This window comes from Dendrobium catenatum, unplaced genomic scaffold, assembly GCF_001605985.2.
Source record: "Dendrobium catenatum unplaced genomic scaffold, ASM160598v2 fragScaff_scaffold_1567, whole genome shotgun sequence".
Lineage (NCBI taxonomy): Eukaryota > Viridiplantae > Streptophyta > Magnoliopsida > Asparagales > Orchidaceae > Dendrobium > Dendrobium catenatum.
This window is the reverse complement of record NW_021320029.1, coordinates 14,633-37,713: the sequence shown is the minus strand read 5'-3', so window position 1 is coordinate 37,713 and position 23,081 is coordinate 14,633. Positions and strand designations below refer to the sequence as shown.

The 23,081-nt window shown below is 36.5% G+C and overlaps 1 protein-coding gene across 2 annotated transcripts; it reads right to left on the bottom strand.

Moving 5' to 3' along the window:
- Nucleotides 1–60: 60 nt before the first annotated feature.
- LOC110102904 (thioredoxin H4-1-like) lies at nucleotides 61–14,778 on the bottom strand. 2 transcript variants are annotated; one of them, XM_020831416.2, is made up of 6 exons: nucleotides 14,591–14,778; nucleotides 8,646–8,709; nucleotides 1,747–1,866; nucleotides 863–985; nucleotides 469–614; nucleotides 80–375 (listed from the first exon to the last, which is right to left on the bottom strand). In XM_020831416.2, exons 2-6 carry the CDS (start codon nucleotides 8,664–8,666, stop codon nucleotides 372–374), a joined length of 414 nt encoding a protein of 137 aa, XP_020687075.1. In that variant the 5' UTR covers nucleotides 8,667–8,709; nucleotides 14,591–14,778; the 3' UTR covers nucleotides 80–371. The 2 variants fall into 2 exon arrangements, with proteins under 2 accessions (XP_028556489.1, XP_020687075.1); XM_028700656.1 differs by having other exon boundaries at nucleotides 61–614; nucleotides 14,607–14,778.
- Nucleotides 14,779–23,081: the final 8,303 nt, after the last annotated feature.

The following is a 23,081-nucleotide window of genomic DNA, read 5'->3' as shown; positions in this document are numbered from 1 at the left end:
TAATATGTTAGTATATTATCTAAAAAGTACATATATCGCAAAACTTATTTGACATTTAAATACGTACAAAATAGGACTCTTTATAATAATACATAAAATTCCTTGTATCAATTATTTTTCATGCACATAAAAATAACTTGAGCTATTGAGCCTATGCAAATCCTCACTTACCTCTTTAGGGATGGCGCATGCTTTGCCCTCAGAATGAGAACTATTCCAAACAAACCAATCTATAGGCTTCTTATTACCTGTAATTCAACCTGATCATATGGAGATTCAGTACAAAACAAAGCAATAAAATCACACGAAGCAATTTTTCTAACCACTACAATACTGTAATCGATTGATCGATCAACGGTAGTTTACATCTCTTATCTAGCATCACAGAAATGGCTGTGTTATTTTATCACCAACAAATTTAACGGAGAAGAGTAAAAAAAAAAAAGGGTTTGAGTTACAGAAAATCACTTGGAACAATGGCTTGACTCTGCAAATGCGAGTATTTTTTTCTCCAGTTCAGGTTTGTTGGCACCCACAAGTTTGTCTTTGTGATTTCCATCTTGCAGGAAAAAGAACGTTGGAGTCGCATGTACATCCATTGAAGAACTCAGATCCTGTAATCATGAAACTATTACACAATGACTCGCAATGGATGGAGAGATTATTCTATGCGGACACCGAACGGGAGAACCGTCCGGTTCACGCGGTACCGAGTACCAAGTACCGCTCAGTATAAGCTCGGTACCGGACGTGACACATTTTCATTGGGGGCTGGAATCCGGACATAATAATTTTTCCAATGGATGAAATCTCTCTCTCTCTCTCTCTCTCATAAAGAATGTGAGAAGGAATGGATAATTACCGGTAACTCATCAACGTCTACTGTGAGGAAAACTAGTTGAGGATACTTGAGAGAAAGTTCAGCATAGAAGGGAATAATCATTCTGCAAGGGCCACACCAAGATGCACTGAAGTTCACGACAATCTGCATGGACCACAACTTTGTTAAGTAAATGAAAATATAGAAAGATGAAGGAGAGGCTATGTGCAAAATTATTGTTATATTTGAATTTCACAGCAAGTACAATGTTTTCAAAAATGTTCAACATAAATAAAAAAGATTTATAGAAATGAAACGATCAATTTTGAAAATTTTCATGAAACTGCATTAACTTTCCTGGAGGGAATGACAAATTTTAAATGAAAATGAGCATCAGGGTACTGAAGCAAATCTAAGGGCGTCTCCAGCTGAACTCCAAACAACAGTATGGCGTAGTTGGTTTGCTCCATTCGAACGGCAAAAAAATCGCTAATCGGTGGAGGGTGAACAGTGCGACGTCAATATTGGCGTTGCACTGTTCACCTACGCGATTTTTTTGTCTCAACTGAGTTTGCCGAAGAAACGTGCGAAAGAGGAGAAGATTGTTACCTTCGCAAAAGCATGCAAAATGGAGTTTGATTGGAGATGAATCACAACATTTTTGAGTTTCACTGTATTTTTTAGTGAAAAATGAGATTTTCGGTTGGAGATGCCCTAAGTGGGCAGTGAAGTCATGAATGTCTAAAAGAAGTAGAAAAGATCAAAAAGACGTTGAGCAGGTGAAAATATCATAAATTAAAAATGACAGTACCGATAGAAGATTAAAATATTTGAAGTGAGAGGCACTTGAATACAATGCAATTAATAGTTCGAAACTGCTAGCTAACAGCTGTGTTGCGCGGTCAAGTTCAAATCACAATACTTACTACTTTGCCTTCTTTTTTTGCTTCTGAAATCTTCTCATCCCAGCTTTCTATGCTATCAACAATATGTACATTTCCACCGGTGAAATTCACCTTGGAATCGAAATCATCCTCATCTCGATGCTACAAGAAAAAAAAAATTAGCACTCAGACAACCAATGACAAAACCAAAAGGACTATTAAATTATTTTAAATATTTTAAAGGACAAAAAAAAATCTATGCTTATTCAATGTAATATAGCTCATCAAACAGAAGCATTTAATCAATTTATCAACTCGAAGAGAAGAGTGGGACCATAGTAAGGATAAATGAATAGAATTTGTTAAAAAAATTCAAGCTGAACAACCTAATTACCTTTCTTTTTTTTTGTAGTGTTAAGAAAATTTTCACAGAAAAAAAAAAACGTCAACAAGGAGAGCAACAAAAGTCAAATCTCAGGCCCATTACTGCTCTTACAGCAAAGAGGAAAACTTTACAGCAAAGAGAATATAGCTAGATAGTTCAGACTCTAAAGTCTTTCTCTTAAACCAAACTAAGTAGATTGTAACTCATGAGACAAAATATTGCATAAACAAACCGGTTGTAGCTCCAGTTTTAACTAAAAACTGCATGCATGGAACTTTGCTAAGGCTTGGTTTCCTCTCCGAAACCCAACCTTTCTTCCTTTTTTTTTTTAACTCACCGTCTCCGGGCCTAGGACTTTTGACCTTTTGGACATTGACACCTCCCCACTGCTTCCTCAAACGCCTTCAATGGAAGATTTATGTTAGGCCGGCTCCTCCTGGGCCGGCTGAACCGGTCCCTGGTGGACCGGTTTTGACATATACTAGGCGGCCAGAATTGGACGGAACCAGCGAAGAGAGAGAGCGAGGGGGCGGATGCTCCTAGGGGCCCACTTGCTAATTAAATTGACTTTGAAAGAAATTTTTGAATTAGGGGGGCTGTTTAGGAAAACTGTAATTGTCCTTTGTCTTTAATTAGTTGATTTCGGAAAAGGATTAGTGTTTATGTATGATTTGAATTTCTTTGAAGCTCCTTGGCGTCTTGGGCTCTAGACTACCTTGTCTAGAGATTTGAGAGAGACGGTCCTCATCTCGAATTGAGGATCCCTTGTATCTTGTTCTAGTGTTTGTTTGGCTTGATTCTCATATTGCAATCCTCTATTTTGGGGTTGTTTTCCCCAAAATTTTGCTTATTTCTCGCTGTTTTTACCAATTAGTGATAGGTTTGCTTGCGAACTCAAGTATTTTCCATAGGGGTTACTTGAGAACTCAAGTATTTCCTATTAATTTCCTTCTATGCTTCGTCCCTAGAAGTGAGGAAAATATATCCTTTTCGAAAGAGGATATAAAGGAGGGATCTAAGGCAAGGAGCTTGGCTTTTGTTGGCTATGCATTTGGAAAACACCCCTTTTATGAACATCTTCTCATTTGTCTTAAGAAACTCTGCTGCTGAAAGGTTAGTTCGAACTTCTTTCTCCTTCTGATGGTTTCTTTCTCTTCATATTTTTCCATATGGAGGACCTAAAAATGGTGCTTAATGGGGGACCCTGGTTCCTTAATGGTAGTCATCTTCAAATGTTGGACTCCGGCTTTTACCCCCATTAAGAAAGACTTTAAAGTTCTTATTTAGGTCAAAATCCCAAATCTTCCATTATGTTGTTGGATTGAATCTAGCATATATATATCATGGCCAGCAACATTAGCATTTCGTTAATACTTGACACACTCATTGCCAACAAATCTCACCTTATCTTTTCTTGGGTGAGTATCCAAATTCCCATCGCCTCTCTGCACCTTGTTGAGATTACTATTAACGTACAAGAGAAAAATATTAAGCTTGATATTGTTTATGAATGGAAACCAAACTCTTGTCCAACCCGTGATACTTTTGCAGATGACAAATCTTCTTTTCCTAAATCTGCTAATCCCGCTGAAGCCCCATTACATATCCAAATGCTTCTATATGATTGAAAGCAAGCTTAATGTTGGCTCGTCTAGTGTGAGTGATAACCCAAGAAAGTTCAATATTATTCATCAGGAAAATAGCTGTTATAATTTTTTTACTTCTCATTGTCATATTTGGATCAAATAGAATGTTGCTTAATTGCTTATAGGGGTGTCAATTTCGGGTCACGGGTCGGGTTCGGGTCGAACCCGAAACTGACCCGGCACTATTCGGGTCAACCCGAACCCGACCCGTTTCAGGTCCGGGTCAACCTGACCCGACCCGAATGACCCATTTTCAACAAAAAAATTACTAATTTCCGTGTCAAAAACGGGTCAATCTCCTCTTTTCGGGTCAAAACCGGGTCAAAATTGGGTCAATCTCGGGTTGTCGGGTCAAAATCGGGTTTTAGGGTCAAAATCGAGTCACTTTCGGGTCAATTTCGGGTCAAAGGGTTAACCCGAACCACACCCGATTTTTGAAACGGGTCGAAATGTTGAACCCGAACCCGACCCGTTTCGGGTTCGGGTTGACCCTAACCCGAAATTTTCGGGTCGGGTTCGAGTCGAGTTTTCGGGTCGTGTCAAATATTGACACCCCTAATTGCTTATGTCTCCTTCAATTGTTTGCAGTCTCACCCCAACTTCATTCATGGTCAAAATTATGAGAACCTTTACCTACGCTGAAAATAGTGCTCAAGAAAGAAAGGTTCTTTGGCAAACTCTCACTGATCTCTTCTTAATCAATTATCAATCCATGGATTATCGTTGATGATTTCAATTGTGTAAGATTTTCTGAAGAGAAAATTGGTGTTACTACTTCCCATCCCTCCAAATTGGTGGGGATTTCAATTGTATCTTTAATGTTCGTCTAATGAAGCTTCCTCATTGCGGTCTTACCTACAATTAGTTTAACCAACAAGTTCATAATCCCATAAGATGCCTTCTTGACCATGTCTCTTATGCAATGCTTTATGGTTAAATTCCTTTCCCCTGTCTCATTACTAAATCATAAGCCCTCTATCTTCTGATCACTCTCCTATTCTCTTCATGTAGATCCTCATGCCTTCATTAGAAGAAGATTCATGTACAAGAACTATTGGTCCCTTTGCCCAAGTTTATTGGAAATTATCAAGAATGCTTGGGAGATCCCTGTTAAGGGGGATCCCATGTTGGCTCTTAATAACAAACTCATGAATGTAAAGCATGCTCTGAAATCGACAAATTAGAATTCCTCTTATTTTCTTCACAACAAGATTGTCTTGCTTAAGGAAGAAAAAAAAATTCACTTTAAGTAGCCTGTAGTCAAATCCTTTGGATAGAAATCTTCTTGGCTGTGCCCTAAATATCCAACAAGATCTCATTGATGCTATCAGATGGAAGAATAGTTGGATCACATAGAGAGCAAAATGTTCTTGGCTTATTCAAGGGGAAGCTGACATCATATAAGGGAAGTACATACTAATTCTAGCCCTATATACCCTACCCAGGGGATTTCTAATGAAGCCATACATTACTTCTTCTCCCTGTTTAATGATGAGGAATCCTCCTCAAAACAAAGCCAAAGTTCAATCCCTTTAGGTCCCACCTTATCTTTGGAGGAACAAATTGATCTTATTGTTGAATTTTCGGAAGATGATATTAAAATGACTCTCTTTGATATTGGGAATGACAAAGCCCTTGGGCCTGATGGCTTCTCCTCCAAATTCTTTAAAGATAGTCGGCATATTGTTGGGATCTTTTTTACTGCTACTATCATATACTTATTTCATAATGATTTTATGCATGATAAGATAACACATTACGCCATAACCCTAATTCTTAAATCTCCTCAATCCAGAACAATGATTGACTTCAGATCTCTCTCTTTGTGATGTATCATATGAAGCTATTACCAAGCTGCTTCCCATCAGAATCAAGAACCAACGACCAAAGCTTATAAATAATGCTCAATCTGCTTTCATTTTTGGGAGGGACATAACCGATCATATCATTATGGCTAATGATATATTTAGGGGTTTTAATGAACAATCAACACATCAATCATTCTATGCTAAAATTGATCTTCAGAAAGCTTTTGATAGTGTTAACAGGTCCTTATACAACAGTCTTCTTCTTACTCTTGATTTTCCTCCTATTTTTATCAATTGGATTAAAGTTTGCACTCGAGATGTCTGTCCCCGTTATTATTAATGGAGAGTTGAATGGATATTTTAACTCCGAAAAAAGGTTTCAGACAAGAATATCCTCTTTCTCCTCTACTTTTCACACTTGTTAAGGATGCAATTTCAAGATTGATTGACGCTTCTTGCACTAATGATACCTTCTCATGCATCTCCAAGAAGCATGCTAAGGTTTCTCATCAGATATATGATGATGATCTCTTAGTTTTTGGCCAACAACCCCACTCTGCTTGAGCTTGAAAATTTTTTGAACTCATTCTAGAACTCCATGGGTTTTATTTTTAATGTAAATAAAACTGTAATCTACTTCATCAATTCTGTTAAACTAATATAAATGGAAACTATTCTAATCTTTTGAACTTCAATTAAAAGAACCTTTCTAGGGATTATCTTAGAATTCCTCTATCTCCCATCAGACTTAGTCAAATTGCTCCGCATTTTTTAACAAACATCTTGGTTGGCTCAGTGGTTGGAAGAACAAAGTTCTTTCATTTGCTTAAGACTGTAGACCGTCTTTTGAATAGAGGCATTTGGGTGAATCAAAATTTTGCTTTATGAAATCAATTCAATGAAAGCCACACTCACCTATTTTAACTGTTAGTTTTCATTATTAATGATTAAAATTTGCATTCCTAATTGATTTTTTTTTTTTTTTTCACTTGGGGGTTTTCTTCATCAAGTGCTAATTCATGCTGACACTTATAAACATGGTTTTCAAAACTGGACCGGACCAGCCGGTTTGTCCGGTTCATGGTTGAACCGGTCCGGCGGGCGGTCCGGTTAGCTACAACAACCGGCTTGACTGAAAACCGGATAAAACCTGGTTGAACCGGGAACTCTTTGAACCGGGCAGTTTTTGAAGAACCAGATGGTTCTTAAAATCTCTAATATGAGCTCTCTATCTGCGATCAAATGACTCGTATGCATTAGGGATCGGTATTATACAATTATTTGCTCGTCTAGTTGTCTTCCCTAAGCATACTCCATATGCGACTCCCCTCTCCATACGCGATTCCTCCATACATTAGCATCGTTCTCTCCCTCACAGAGTCGTAGACTTCCAACTTCCCCACCGGCAACCTCTCTCGTGCATTTCCTCAAGGTAAATCTCACATCCGCTCTCTTTACTCAACCATGGATTCTTTGTTTACTTTAAATCATCGAGATAAAGCTCATTGTGGTCATGAAAGACTATTAGTGAGTGAAATGGTTACGGTTTAATGTCCTCCAAACATTAAACTTTCGGGAGAGTGATGTCATCTGAACCTTTAAATCTTATCTTCTTAAAGATGGGTTGATTAGAACCTTTGATTGAAATGGGCGGCTTGTTCTTTGTTATATGTAGTGCAAGTGAAGAGCTTTCTTGTGTAAAATTAGCTCTTATTTTGTTTGGGGAATGGTCATTCTCAACTGAGAGAAAATCAGCGCAAGGGCATTAGTTAAAGCTGATGATATCTGCTTTAACTCAAAATATTAGTGGTGGTGCTTTACAGAGATGATAGCCGTTGCTGCTTTAATTATAGTTCAGCTATCTCACATGCTGCTTTTAGATGCTCAGTTACAATAATTTATTATTTCTTGAATGTGTGCTAAGAACGGAGGAGGGAATAATAGATCTGCTTATGATTGGTAGCAAGATAGGGATTTCAAATGTTTGTTATTTTTATGATTATCTAAATATCATTAAAAAAAATGTTTGTTATTTTAATTTGGTGTTTGGTTAGTCAAGGTTCTTTAGTATTTGGAAAAATGTGACCTAATTTGAAGAAAATCTTGGAGATTTTCTAGGAGTTCCCATTATATTATCAATTTCTGATTGATTTTGCTATAATATTTTGCTTATTTACTTCATATTATGTGCACAATTAGAACTTAGAAGGTATTAGAGGAAAATTTCTTATTCATTTTATAATTTTAATAATATTATTATTTATTACATCATCTGGTTCGACCGGTCTAACTGTGAACCTCTTCTTCTTCCGGTTCGTTGTCCAGTCCGGTTTTCAAAACCTTGCTTTTAAATACAAAATTATTAAAAAAAAAAATCTGTTGGCTGTCATATCACAGCTTACTACATCTGCATGGAAAGAAATAATCATATATTCAGGAACACTGTTACGGATGCTAGCATCTGAATGAAGAAACTCTGCTTGCCATAAGGTTGAGCAAAAGATTCAAAAAAAAAAAAAAAGCAAAAGATGGGGTCCTACGGACAATTTGCCTAGGAAATATGCATAAATTAGTGTTATTGAGCCCGTTTTGTTTTTTTTCATCTCTACATCTTTTCAATCAAAGGTATCAGCTTCTAATGCAAATTTTTGTGTTATTTTTTATCATATAATTTAACCTTTGTAATCCTTGCTGTAATCAGTGATTATCAATAAATATGCTGGATGTGGCCCTCAATTTCCAAAACAAACAGAAGGCATAAACTATAGGTTTCAAAAAAGCTTCCCGCTTGTCATAAGCATGCTACAGGCCAAAACCTCAAAGCTTTAATGTTGCCAGAGCTCGGAATCAGATAACAAGGGACCAGTCAGCTAAAAAAACCTTTTTACACCAATTTATATCATAATGACAAACTAATTTAAAATACTGCAAGGCAAAATGAAGTGGAGGAAATGTGGTATCGGCAAAGCTAAAAGAATACAAGGAACAAAAAAATGATAAAATCATATTAAAGTGGAGCACTGGCGCTGGACCACAACAACATTTTAAGGGCTTAAACTATATCATAAATAATATATTTTATAAAGGATAAAAGCAGCTCACCCGTCCCAAGCAATTTCCCATCAGCAGTAAAAAGCACTACCCCGTTAAAAAGCTCTTCAATTCTCTGGAAAAATAGAAAGTAGGAAAAACTTCAGAAGTGATGTGAAAAAAAAAAGACAAATATCAGTTCAGCCAGCATAATAACACAAAAGCAATTGGATGCAAAGTTATTAAATAATGTTGTAGTTATAACTGATATTAAAGAATGCGGTAGTGATAATTTACCTTTTAGTAGCTGATTGATATAGTGAAAAATGTAATGTTATGTTGCGTATAAAGATTCCCTAAATATCATTTAATAAATAACAATTAAGTGCGATCTTAAATGCCTTCCATATCAATTGTAATTACTTTGTGTGCTTCAATAAATCAGTTCATGTGTCAAATGACCATTTGAAATTTGGTTTGGCCAGTTTGATATAACTATCGGATTGCATTCAAAAGCTGAACCTGAGGGTTCTGTCCAGCACCAATCCAAGAAGCTCCGCACCATGAAGTGATGACTAGTTCACAATCTCCTAAGTTGATCAGATACAAGAAGACTTGCGCAAAGTTCCATTTAATTTATGATCGATCTTATCATCAAGTGTATACCAATAGATCAACCCCCATGATACATTGCTACACTTGACCTGGTTTGCTCCTCAAAGCCAACAGATTTCTCATTTTTGTCATGACACGCCATCATCCATTGTTGTTCATACCAACTATTCAGAAGGCATCACATGACCGCCTCAGGTACAAAATACCAACTACAGAGAAGTTGTCTTTAATTACATCCACACTACCACAAAATGCCAATTTCACCCCATATCACTTGCCACAACACTAATGATTCAACATCACTTGTGTTTATAAATAAATGTTCCTTGGCTTGTAGATGTTACACAATTAAGATGAGAAATCAAGACATGCCATTTTTCCAATTCCCATTGCAAGGAAAAAGTGAGCCATGAAGTAGACCGATTTTAATCTATTCCTAGGATACTGAAACATCTCTATTCTTCCATATCATTTAGGTGGCAGAAACAAAATACTTCAAAAAAAAAAAAAAAAATCCATGCCATCTTCTCTCTTTGCATGTCCTCTACTCTTTTCTCTTGCCTAGGACTAACCTTCCATTAAGAAGTAAACTTGCTTCATGACCTTTTGTCTCCTATCTTCTTACTAGTTTTCCCTCTTCCACAATGAACTTTAGATTAAATTATGCTTGTTCATCCTCTTGGCCATTTTCCACTGTTAACATCTGAGTTCTCTCATTGACTAATCTCAAGAAAAGCCAAAAACTAAATGAAAGAACACCTATGTTATGGTAGACCTTTTGTCAATAATGTCATCTCCAATGCCTCTTACTGATAATGGAGGCGAGGGCTCTTAATAGCTAGCCAAAGATTACACTAAAATGTAACAATTTCCAAAACTTTTTGGGACCCTAACTCCAACCACGACAAGTGATTTTATAGCTCCTTCATCTTTGCCTCCGAATGTTGTCGCTCCTTCAAATCCAACTCAGAATGTCGCTAATGAGGTTTATAACACATCAATCATATATGCTTCTTCGATTGTCAAGTGAAGAGAAACTACCTGATGGAGAATCCCTCTTTCTAACATTTTTTTTCCAAACCTGTGATTGGCTCCTACCCTTTTTGTTGGAAAATCCTAGAAGAGGCATTGGTGAAGCTCAAGGCACGTGTGCTCAACTAGTATATGGGATTGAGTTGCTCCATAGAGCACTTGGGCAACTTTGATGATGAAATGTCTTTGGCATTGGACATTGAAAATTTGCAGAAGGTGGTCTTTACTACCACAATTAAGAATGTGGCGCGAAGGTGGTTGACTCGTCTTCTAGCTTGCAGCATCTCAACTTTTAATAAATTATGCAGCCTATTTGCCAGGGAACCCAAAAATTACATAACGTCCAACAAGGTTAGAGAGAGTCGATCAGGGATTATATTGTCTACTTCACTTGAGCAACTTAAAAGTGACAACCTACAAGAAGACCATCACCTAACTGGCCCTTATAATGGGTTTTCAGACTCATTATTCAAGCATTGCCAAGAAATCTCTAACAACAATCCTATGCCTATAAAGTTATCCACACCAGATAACATTACAATTTTGAAAATATTTTTTTGGGTATTCCAGGAAGAAATCTTCCATGTGAGCCCCACATCTGTCTTGCACTAGCGACAGGCACATGGGAGGGGGTAGTGAAGGACCGAAGGTGCAGGGATTTTACTGCGCAAATTCTGCGTTCCGCCCCTTTTGCCTTTTCATATTTACAAACAAACCCATTTTCTTTACATAAAAAACTTTAGTTATTCTGTGTAATTTTTTTTTCAATTAAAAAAGGAAAAGATGAGGGGTTTTATGTAAATGACACTTTGTATGAAGTCATGAAGAGGTCCTTTTCCGCCTGGATGCATTGGAAATCGCGGGAGCAGAGACTGTTATGAGGAGTTTTTAAATTAACAAATATTATTTTATTTTGTGCGACACTCGACGCGAACACGCTGCGGGACGTGAGCTCGAGACGAGTGCGGGTAAAGCGAGCCAGCAACGCCGTCCTCGGGACTCAACTCACGACGCGGGAATCCATTTTTTTTAAAATTAAACGGGTTTTTGGGTTGACCCGACAACCCGTCGGGTCAACCCGAACCCGACCCCAGTTTTTGCAAACGGGTCGGTTTTCCGGACCCGAACCCGACCCGCTTCGGGTTCGGGTCAACCCAAACCCGAAAATTCCTGGTCGGTTTCGGGTCGGGTTTTCGGGTCGGGTCCAATATTGACAGGTCTAGAGTTGCTCCATAGAGCACTTAGGCAACTTTGATGATGAAATGTCTTTTGCATAGGACATTGAAAATTTGCAGAAGGGGGTCTTTACTACCACAATTAAGAATGTGGCGCGAAGGTGGTTGACTCGTCTTCTAGCTTGCAGCATCTCAACTTTTAATAAATTATGCAACCTATTTGCCACGGAACCCAAAAATTGCATAACGTCCAACAAGGTTAGAGAGAGTCGATCAGGGATTATATTGTCTACTTCACTTAAGCAACTTAAAAGTGACAACCTACAAACAGGCCATCACCTAAGTGGCCCTTATAATGGGTTTTCAGACTCATTATTCAAACATTGCAAAGAAATCTCTAACAACAATCCTATGCCTATAAAGTTATCCACACCAGATAACATTACAATGATGTGAGGGGGAGTTGGTGATCTTTGCAAGAAGCTATTTTGACATTGTGAAGGAGCACATCATTTGACTTGTCAAAGCAAACATCTAGAGATAAAGAATGACAACCATGCGGATTATGAAGCAAGGGAAATTCTAGTCAACTAAATTTGAGAATATAGGTGCACCACCTCTGCATAAGTGCAGCTGACATGGTAAATACCAATATGTTTACATCTTTTCTTGGGAGCCCTTCGACGTATGCTGTTAGCCTGGGTATCACAAGTCATATGTTCCATGTTCAATAGGATAACAAAGCAATTTGATTAAGGAATGCAACCACTCAAGCTAAATTTAGCATGTAGTCTAGGAGCAAGTGGATAAATTGACCATTGTCGGACTCATCAAGAAACCAGGTACCCTAAACGAGTATCCAATACGATGATGAAGAAAATGGAAAGTAGAGACTGTACGCGGACTTTAAGAAAGTCAATAAAATCTCTCCCAATAGTAATCAATTCAAACTAAGAAAATTCTATCATGAAAGAAAATAGACGGTACAATTTTTCATTCATTATGTTAACATAAACATTATTTTTTTGTTGAATGTATACAGAACTTCACTCCAATCACAAGAAAAAAATGTCTAATTTAGGAGGTATTGCTTGTCAACTTCATCCAATCAAATCCTTGTAATGCAAATTTTCAATGATTTCAAGCAGAACAATCCCAAATGCTGCAAAACATTACAAAGAATGTTGAATCATGGAGTGTTTCCTTGAGATTGCAATTATACTAGATGTCAAAGCATAGGTACACAACGAACATTGCCTCTTGGCTAACCGATTGAGGTGGACTCAACTTACATTTTCAAGAGTTGCTCTTAAAATAATTAGGCTCAACCCTTGGCTCCTGCCTACAACATCCTTTTATCTATTAGCTCTTGTGAGAGGGTCATATTTTCAACTTCTGCTCATTGCAAGTCCTCTCGGAGTTGCCCATTACCATCCTTCAACTCTTGCTGAAAAGCAGATAATCTCTAAGTCTGGTCGGATGAAAACCCTTGCCTTGGTATTTCACAATAAACAGAATAATTAGGAGATTCTTCCGAATCACCAATTTTACCTCTTGGTGGAAAACCAAGTTCATGGTAGGTGTCCACCTCAACATTGCTTCCCATCATATTGAGCCAACTTCTGAAAAATTTGTGTCAGAAGCATCACCACCACAACTTGATCCATAAGAGCATAATGCCAGGGGTAACCCTTATATATCCATTGCATGATTTTCAAGTCACATCCTTTCATTAGTAGCTCAATAAAAGATTTTGGGATGCTCAAAAATGGGAGTGCAAAGGTTGGATTCAATGTGATGCAATTCAGATCAAAATTCTACAATAATAGGCTGCATTATTCAATCTTGGCCATCTTGGCTTCCCTGTCCATATGGTCCTTAAGCACCTCAACCCAAGAGGTTTCCTGTTGAACTATAATGGTTCTTAGTGGAACACAAACGACTAAAAAATGTGGGTCACTCGACCCTTTGCATGATCTGATCACGAAAATAATAGTTTCAATCAGGTTGAAGGGAGCTAGGGAACTAGCCGCTTGCTCATGCCTTCCCCACTTTGCTCGTCAGGGAATAGATTCCCTCTTATTGCTCTTCAACTAAACATCACTACTACTCAATGTTAGTCATGATAGCATCTATTGGCCTATCTAAAGATAGTCCTTGAGAGGATGGCCGAAGGAAGAAGTTTTCTGTGCCATAAAAAATGACAAAGATATTGTGAACAATCCAAGAAATAAAATTCGTAACCCTATGGTTTTTGTATGATTTGGACCTATTAACAAGGATCTTGCCATATAGTGCCTTGGCTTCCTTACTGCAACATTTTGTATATTCATCATTAATTCTTATGCTCTAATTGCTACATCACAAAGAACTTAAACAGGCCACCAAACTCATTGTCCATGTAAGAAAGGCTAAAATCAACAACAATTCAACATCAAACAACGACTTAAAATGAACAACTATGCAATAAAATTCCCTGAAAACTCCAATCCCCCTCAACCAAAAATTTCCTCACAAAATCTTTCCAATAATAGCCATATCACCAGAATAAGCTGAATACAGAAACCCACATAAACCACAAAGAAGCTAATAATCCAACGGTCACACATCTAGCTTTACCAACGTGACACAAAACTCGCTCCAATACCACAAGAAATCTCTGCTCCAAACTATACAAAATCTCAGAAAGAGATTCCAGCAATCTAATCTAACCATTTAACATGCCAACCCGAATCTCTCCCTAAGGAAAACAGGGCACCAAGTGCGTTTCAGTCAGATCCCCTTCTACAAGGAACATATCAAAACATAATAAATCCCGAACAACGTCTTCAAAAGTACGCCGAAACATAAAATAAACAATCCCAGGCCAACTGAAAGAAGAATAAAGCCCACAGAGCTAGCTTTACCTCCAACAACATTCAAATGCCGCCATAAACTTCCGACTCCCATATAAAAAGAAAAATCCAAGACAAAAAGGAATGAAAGCAATCCAATCCACCAATATACCATACCATCACCAATCCCTACTTCTCTCAAAACCAACCCGAAGCACCTACATCGTTTTGATCGGATCGCCCTTCTTCTCAAACAAACATTTCAAAGCAGATGAAATCCTCAACCTCAGCCTCAAAAGTAAATTAATTAAAAAAAGAAACTAAACAAGCTTATGCCAGCAGAAAAACAAACGAAAAGTACCTCGTCCTATCCCGACCTTGATTTCGATTCTGTCTGTTGTCGAATGTAGATCGGAGACGAAGCGAAGAAAAGTAGAAAACCCTAGAGAATACGAAACCTTAACGATGCGGCCAGTGGACCCTCGAAACTTCAAAACTCTTGCGTTCTTTGCAATCGACAGCTGGGTTTATATATAGAGACGCGGAGGTAAGTGACGCTCTTCTTTCTTCTCCTCGTTAGTTCCAATGGATGGTGATTAGCTCTGCTTCATAGCTCTACTTTATGTTCGGATGTCAATAACATGTCGCCACGTGTTCTTATTCAATATCGGCCCGACGACTTGACCCGTCGGGATTGTTATGTTTGAGTATTGCTCTAGGTATTGTTTGGCAATAATGAAAATATCACTCTGTGAAGACCAATACAGAATGCTATTTCTCGTTATTGCCGAGGAAAATCGACCAATACTGAGCAAATACCGAGCAATAGCTAGCAACACGCGAACATAGCAATCCCGTCTCTGTTCCGGGGTTGTCGGGCCGCGCGGTAAATAATGAGAACACGTGACACTATTTTACTAACGTCTGAACTTAGAGCTACGTCAGGTGCTAAATCAGGGTGACCGGACCAAATAAAGTTCCTTAATAGCAACTGAAGTAATGGATTTGGTTTTTTCGGTGAGTTTCCCCCATTTTTTTTATATATTTTTGTTTAGTTTTTTTTTTTCTCAAAAAAATGTGAGGAAAAATATTTTCATGATGTTTCATGAAGAGATTTGTTGCAATATGGTATTTTTGGAAGGGTTTTTTAGCAAATTTTAGCCTTAAATTTATGCACACATATTGGCTAAACTATAAAATCTTTACATTTATGAATTTGGTGATGGGAGTAGAAGCTTCTAATCAATAAGATAAAAAATTAGATAACGATATTTTAAGAAAATTTTAGTTTAATTAAAAAAAATAGAATATAATATTTAATTTTTTTTTACTTTTTTTTCTAATAATTATTTTATAACTAATTTTATATATGATTGCAATCATCATAATTATGAGAATTATTAACTTTTATAGCCTTATACACGGAGTGATGGAGCACATAATTATAAAGATTAGAAAGTACTCTATTTTCTTAAATATAAAATTCAATAGGAGAAAAATAGAAATTATAAGAGATATAATTAAAATTTATGGATGTTCGAATCAATCTACAAACCTTGTTATTATATATGTTTAGATTCTCTCTATGAACATTTTAATTATGTTTTCTTTTATTATTCTTTTGTTCTATAAATATATATTTATATGTGTGCATGTTTAGCCATAATTCTAGGTAGATTAAATTCAATCATAATCTCTAATGAATATCATAGTTGGCAAGGTGTGAGTAGAGGAGTTCGCATTTATAGTCTATGATATTGTGTTAGACAACATGAGAGACTTTGATCATTTGGTTTTGATTCTCACTCATCAACTTCATTACGATGGAACATAACTAGATTAGCTTCTTCGTTAACAATAGACTATTCAATAATAACTAGATACCTTACGACAAACAAATATATAAGATTTAATTGATTAATTATAAAAAAAAAGTCGTTGATTACAAACATGTCTATAAAAAATCAAAACTCATTCGAATGGCTATTGTGAACATCATAAACCCGCCTTATTGATTTAACCTTCATATGGAAATAAGACATTGATTTTCATAAAAGCTTCCCGTGTTGATGTGAAAGTACTCAATTCACTTTGGGATTATTTTAAATGGATACAAGGAATTATTTCCTCACCAGTAGTACAAAAATGAGATTTAGAATTCGTTTGGGATGACTTTTTTTTTTTTTTTGCTTCTTACAGTAGCTTTTTAGTAAAAAAAAATTAATTTTTGTACTAGAAAATTGTTTTAAGAAGCAAAAAGAAAATCGTCACAAACAAAGCCTTATATACAACCACTCTTACAGTAGCTTTTTAGTAAAAAAAAATTAATTTTTGTACTAGAAAATTGTTTTAAGAAGCAAAAAGAAAATCGTCACAAACAAAGCCTTATATACAACCACCGCATAGATTTGATGTTCTATTGAGTAACATTCTCAAGCATGATGAGCTATTTATGAACTAAAGAAAGCACTTTTACATTTCTTAGAGTTCCTCCCTATTTGTTCATCGCACTTTTATGAGTTATATCTTTATTATTTTAAGTTAATAGACACAATGATGATATCTCTACTTTTAAAAGCCATATCCCACCGAACTTTAAAATAAAAGATTGGAGTCATTTACATTATTTTCTTTCTCCTTACATCTCCTTTACCACTTTTGATTATTTTCTCACATAAATCAAGTGTGTCTCTTATCTTCATGCTTTTACAAGTATCATCAATTTGAAGGCAACATGCACTCCCATAAACCCACAAGATCATCTCGTGTCCACTTATAGGATGCTCGCCTCAACAATTAGTCGTGGGATTGATATATGTGACTATTACATGACTTATATTATATATGGAGTATATTATATTAATTACTTTCTACATTATCCTCACATTCTATATTATGATGTATTAGGTTTATTGCATTATGGTCTTCATTATTTTTCCCAATATCCACTTATTATTAATGTTCACTCTTACATTAAAAGGTTGGCGACCCTATGGGCTAGAAATTGATCATTATGTTAACTTTCTCTGAGGAATATTCTTAATTTCTCAAAGGAGTAAAAAATAGTTTAGGGTTGTTCCTTTTAAAGCTAAAGTTGAATATAATACTTGCACTAACATAGCGATGCCAGTTACTTTTTAGTTTTAATGATTACTCCATATATGGGTGTTGACCTCGATTTTGCCCAGAACTGGGCTTGGAGAGTTGACTTGGTCAAATTGACCAAGCCAGACCTCGAAACCCCCTCCACTGGGTTCAGTGAGTCGAGTCGAGCCTGTCGAGCCCGAGCTTGGACCCTGAGTCAACCCGGTTGACCAAGTCAACCAGGGTTGACCAATTTGACCCATTAAGCCCTTTTAGAGCCTAAATCATATGCAACCTTTTTCTTGGCTCAATCCTTGGACTCCCTTGGCCTAATTGACTGATTTGACCAAGTCAAAAGTTGACTTGGTCAAATAAAGTCATTAATAGGTCATATCAACCTATTTAGAGCCTAATTAAGGGTCATTAATTGGAATTAAAGCCTCCTATGCATTTGAATTCAAAATCACGGCTTAATTAGACTAATTTCCCTCCTAAAATTCGAATGGCTATTGTGAACATCATAACCCGCCTTATTGATTTAGCCTTCATATGGGAATAAGACATTGATTTTCATAAAAGCTTCCCGTGTTGCTCTTCTTTCATACGAGTGTTTATGTGAAAGTACTTAATTCCCTTTGGCATTATTTCAAATGGATGTAAGGAATAATTTTCTCACTAGTAGTATCAAGAATGAAATTTAGGCTTCGTTTGGGACGGCTTTCATTCTGCTTCTTAAAACAGCTTTTTAGTACAAAAAATTTTACTAGATTTGATGTTCACTTTAGTAACATTCTCAAAAAAACTATGCTTTCCACGGTTCAAGAGTGAAGAGAGAGAAGCTCCACAAAATTAGGAAGAATTTCTAAGAAGAAATTGAAGATTTTGGGTGCCATTGTTGGAGATGGAAGAAGGTGGCCGGTCATCTAAGGATGACCGGAACACCAAAACTTTGCTATCTACCGCAAGTCCAATTATGTTGGATTCAAGAGATAGATTCTCCTTTAAACGCATCTCCCCATTTCGAATTTTGGAATCTCCTCTAGTTATCAAAGAGGGAGGTTCAATTCCAAATCATAAGCCTTTGTCGATTTCAGACAAAGGGAAAGAAGTCATTTCATTCTTGAAAGATAAGCCAAAATTGTCGGCTTTCATCTCTGGAACATATGATAAGGAGGCTTCATCATCAGGATGCAGTTTTGCTGAAATATTGAAGAAGGATAATGATATTAACAAAGGTAATGTTAATATCAAAAATCCAATTACTTCTTCAAGTTTGGAAAGTTCTAATGTGTGGATCAAAAAACCTCACATTAAAATAAAATTTAGTGGTATGCATGATGATATTGAAGATGCAAATGTTTGTCAAACTTGACATAGAAAAGAAAAAATCTAATGTTCAAGTTTTGAGCAATTCATTGGTTGTTAAATTCTTAGGAAAAAGTTTCCTGTTTCTAAGTGTTCAATGGAATTAAGAAAGCAATGGATGAAATATGGAGGATTTCATATTACAATGCTTGGTTTAGATTGGCTCCTTTGTTCATTTCAGTCTCATGAAGCCATGGAGGAAGTTCTTAACGGAGGTCCTTGGTTTGTAGGGGGCTTCGTCGTAGGATTAGATAAATGGTCTCCTACCTTTTCTCCTAATTCATTGGATGGGATTTCTTCTCCGATTTGGGTTCGTCTTCCTCATTTGCCCTTACATTGCTGAGATGAATCCAATATCACTAGAATTGCTTCTAGATGGGGAAGAAGGGAATTCGCTAGAGCTTGCATTCAGGTAAATTTGAATTCTAAACTCCCTTATGGTATTTGGGTGGAAGTCCTTAATGGTAGATTTTTTCTAAAGTTTGAATATGAAAATCTATCATCTTTTTGTTACAAATGTGGGAGAATTGGACATATAGATTCTGTTTGTCCTTATACAAACCACTACAGGAAAAACGCCGAAATTCGGCGATTTTTTCCGGTGGTTTTTTTTAACTACCGGCGGCTTTACGGCGGGTTTTGTGCCGCCGGAAAAAATCGCGTAGGAAACTATCACTGGCGGTTTTCCGTCGGTTCCGACCGCCGGTTTCAACCGGATTTTATGCCGGCGGTTTTCCGGCTGTGACGCCGCCGGCTATTTGACCGACGGTTTGCCGGCGATTTAGTTAGTCGTCGTATTTTTTTAAAACCGCCGGCATTTGAGATATTACATGAAAGCAAATCTAGGCATGTAGGGTTTGACTAATACAAACATCAACTCTTCTATTATATCTTTTGCGAAACTATGTGAAAAAAAGGAATAACATAAAATATACCTTAAAATAGAAATCTAGGGTTGAAAACTTGAAGTCGGCCGGCGGTTTGGGGTCGGACTGGGTCAGCGAGGTCGGACGTCGGAGTGCCGGTCGGATTTGGGTCAGCGGTTGGAGAAGTTTCGTCGGCGGCGGTCGGAGAACCTTCGTCGGTCGCGGTCGCACGAGGAGAGGCGAGCGGAGGCGAGCGAAACCAGAGAGAAAGAACGAGAAAGAATGAGATGTGAGTCGCGGGGCTGGTTTTTTTAGGGCACTAACCGGCGGTCCAAACCGCTGGTAAAAAATTACTTATTAACGGCGGTCAAAGCCGCCGCTAAACCGCCGGTTTTATTTATAATCCGGCGGTTTGCCGGCGGTTTCTAGACCGCCGTTAATACCGGCGGTTTAACATATAAAAAACACCGGCAAACCGTCGTTAACAAACGGCGGTTTAACCGCCGGTGACACCGGCGGCCAATGAACCTCCGCCAGGAACCGCCGGTAATAGCCATTTTTCCTGTAGTGAACCTTGACCAAAATCTACTGGTCAAAGATGTCCCTTTCAGTTCTTTTCAAACTGAAAATAATCCATATGGGCCTTGGATGCATGTGAAGTTTAAAAGCAAAAGAAGGGTAAATACTGAGAAAAAGCAATTCAAAGTTGTTTCAGCCAAAGATAAATCTGATGATACTTGTGTTACTATTAATAATGCTGTATTGGAAGGAGAGGAAGAAGACATTAGAGCTGCTTCAGAAATTCTAGTTGATCCATTGGCAATTAGAAATGATGCTGAAATTAAGGAAGGAGATGAAAAGGATGTTAGTCATGAAGCAGATTCTTCCGGCAATCCTCCAAAAATTGCTGAAAATTTGCAAATTCAAATCCCACAAATTCTGGAGGAATTTAGGGAGACTAATAAGTCTTCAAATTTTATTGAGGAACAAATTCAGGCTATTCAGAATTTGAATTCTGAATTTCCAATTTCGTTGGCTGAAGAAAATGCTAAAATCAAGGAAGGAAATATTGCAGCTATTTCCGTGGATCAACAAAAAAAGGCTGAAGTTTTGGAAATTCAAAATACAACTTTTGAATTACCACAAATTCGGGAGGCAGATAATGAAGATATTTATTCGGTAACTAACTTGTTACCCAAATATACTGCTGAACCTATCTCAGCAAATGGCTAAATTGACGGCTTGACTAAGTCAGAAATATTTGAAGATTTAATCCCGGTCTTGACTCCAACAAAAGCTGCAAGGTCTTTTGAAGAAAATGGTTATTATGAAAACATTTCTCCTAGTTCAATAATCAGTTTGAAATTCAAAAAAACTGTATTATTGAAGAATAAAAAGGGTTCTACTATGTAACTTGATTCTTCTGGTCACAAACACAAATTGTTTAAGGAACTACAAGCTCTAGGACCGGTGAAAAAGCAAACTAGAAGAGGGAATTCTGATCTCAAAAAGAAGAACTATTTAAGAGGTTCTTCCCAATCATCTCAGTAATATGTTAGCTGATATTTACATTGCAAACACCAAAGTGGAAAGATACCAGAGGTTGGAGCTTAATTAAGAGCAAAGAATTTACAAAATCTCTTGCTTTGAACTACATCATTGGAAGTTGGAATAGACATCCGAAATACCTATTTATGTTTTTCTTATGTATTTTGCGATTGTCCTGGATTTTTTGTAATTGTCTTTTATTTCTCTTTTGTTGCTTCCTTTTGCTTTTGTCTTTCAATTTGTTTTTTAAACTTATTAGATTTGATTATGGGATCATTACTAAATCCTATTTTTTAACTAGATGGGAACTCTGGGATACTAACCAACCCTTGGGTTGTTTAAAACTTTGGTATCCCCTGCATCTCAAAGGTTTTAAAATAAGGAACAGTGGGTTTCAATTCAAAAATAATAAGTTTAATTTAAACAAATTTGCTTTCAATAAGGATCCTTTTTCTATTGATCAAGGATCTATTAGTTTTTACTTCCTAGTTTGTATTAGGTTGTTAACTTTTCATTTTAATGCAACTTTTGCATTTTTTCAAAAAAAAAAAAAAATGAGTAACATTCTCAAGCCTGATGAGCTATTTATAAACTAAAAAAAAGCACTTTTACATTTCTTATGGTTCCTCCCTTATTGTTCATCACACTTTTATGAGTTAATATCATTTTAAGTTAATAGACACAACGATGATATATCTTTACTTTTAAGAGTCATATCCCATCTAACTTTAAAATAAAAGATTTGAATCATTTAAATTATTTCCTTTCTCCTTACATCTCTTTTACCACTTTTGATTATTTTGTCACATAAATCAAGTGTCTTTTATCTTCATGCTTGTACAAGTAGCATCAATTGAAGGCAACCTCCACTCCCATAAACCCACAAGATCATCTCTTGTCCACTTATAGGATGTTGGCCTTAACAATTAGTTGTGGGATTGATATATGTAATTATTACTGGTCTTGCATTATCTATGCAGTATATTATACTAATTGCTTTCTACATTGTCCTCACATTCTAAATTATGTTATATGAGGTATATTGCATTGTGGTCTTCATTATTTTCCCGATATCCACTTATTATTGATGTTCACTCTTACATTAAAAGGTTGGTGACCCTATTGGCTACAAATTGATCACTTGGTTCTCTATCTCTGAGGAACATCCTTAATTTCTCAATGGGGTCAAAAGTAATTAATGGTTGCTCCTTTTAATGCAAAAGTTGAACATAATACTCATACTAACATAACAATATCAATTATTTTTAGTTTTAGGTTTCGTTTGAGACGGTTTTCTACTTTCTTTCTAAAGCAACTTTCTAGTAAAAAAAGTTATTGAATTTGAAAATTTTGTACTAAAAACCCGTTTAAAAAAAATAATACAAAAGTTGCCCCAAATAAAGCCTTAATTAATGATTACTCTATATATGAGCATAAGTTATGAAAGCTTATTCATAATAATCATAATGTGATTGTCATTGCTCAAAATGATATTATTACAAATCATTGAGGTTGATTTCACTTGATTTATGACGAGGTTTTACCATTCATCTTCAACCTTTCCACATATCTCATCACGAAAGCAAAAAATATATATATTCATCTATTCTCATCCTTCAAAATAATTTGAATAATTATATTTGAAATTTAAGTTGATCTTTTATTCCTCTTTTAAGTTTGTGGATATATATATAATCAAAAAATTAAATATATATAGGAATTATTCTTATTCATTATTATTATTATTGATGATATTCTCTTTAGTTATATTTGGCTTTCATTTATCTCTCATTGTGCTTGTTGCGTCCTGGAAAATTCGCGGCGGTAGAGAAATATAAAGATTAATGCCTTAGCTTTGTACGAAGATCCAGAACACAAGCAGATGAAAGAGATGAGGGTGCAGCGTTCATAAAAGACACCAGAGTTTTTACGTGGAAACCCCTAAAAGGGGGGAAAAACCATGGGGGCTTGGCCCATCTTGAATGAATC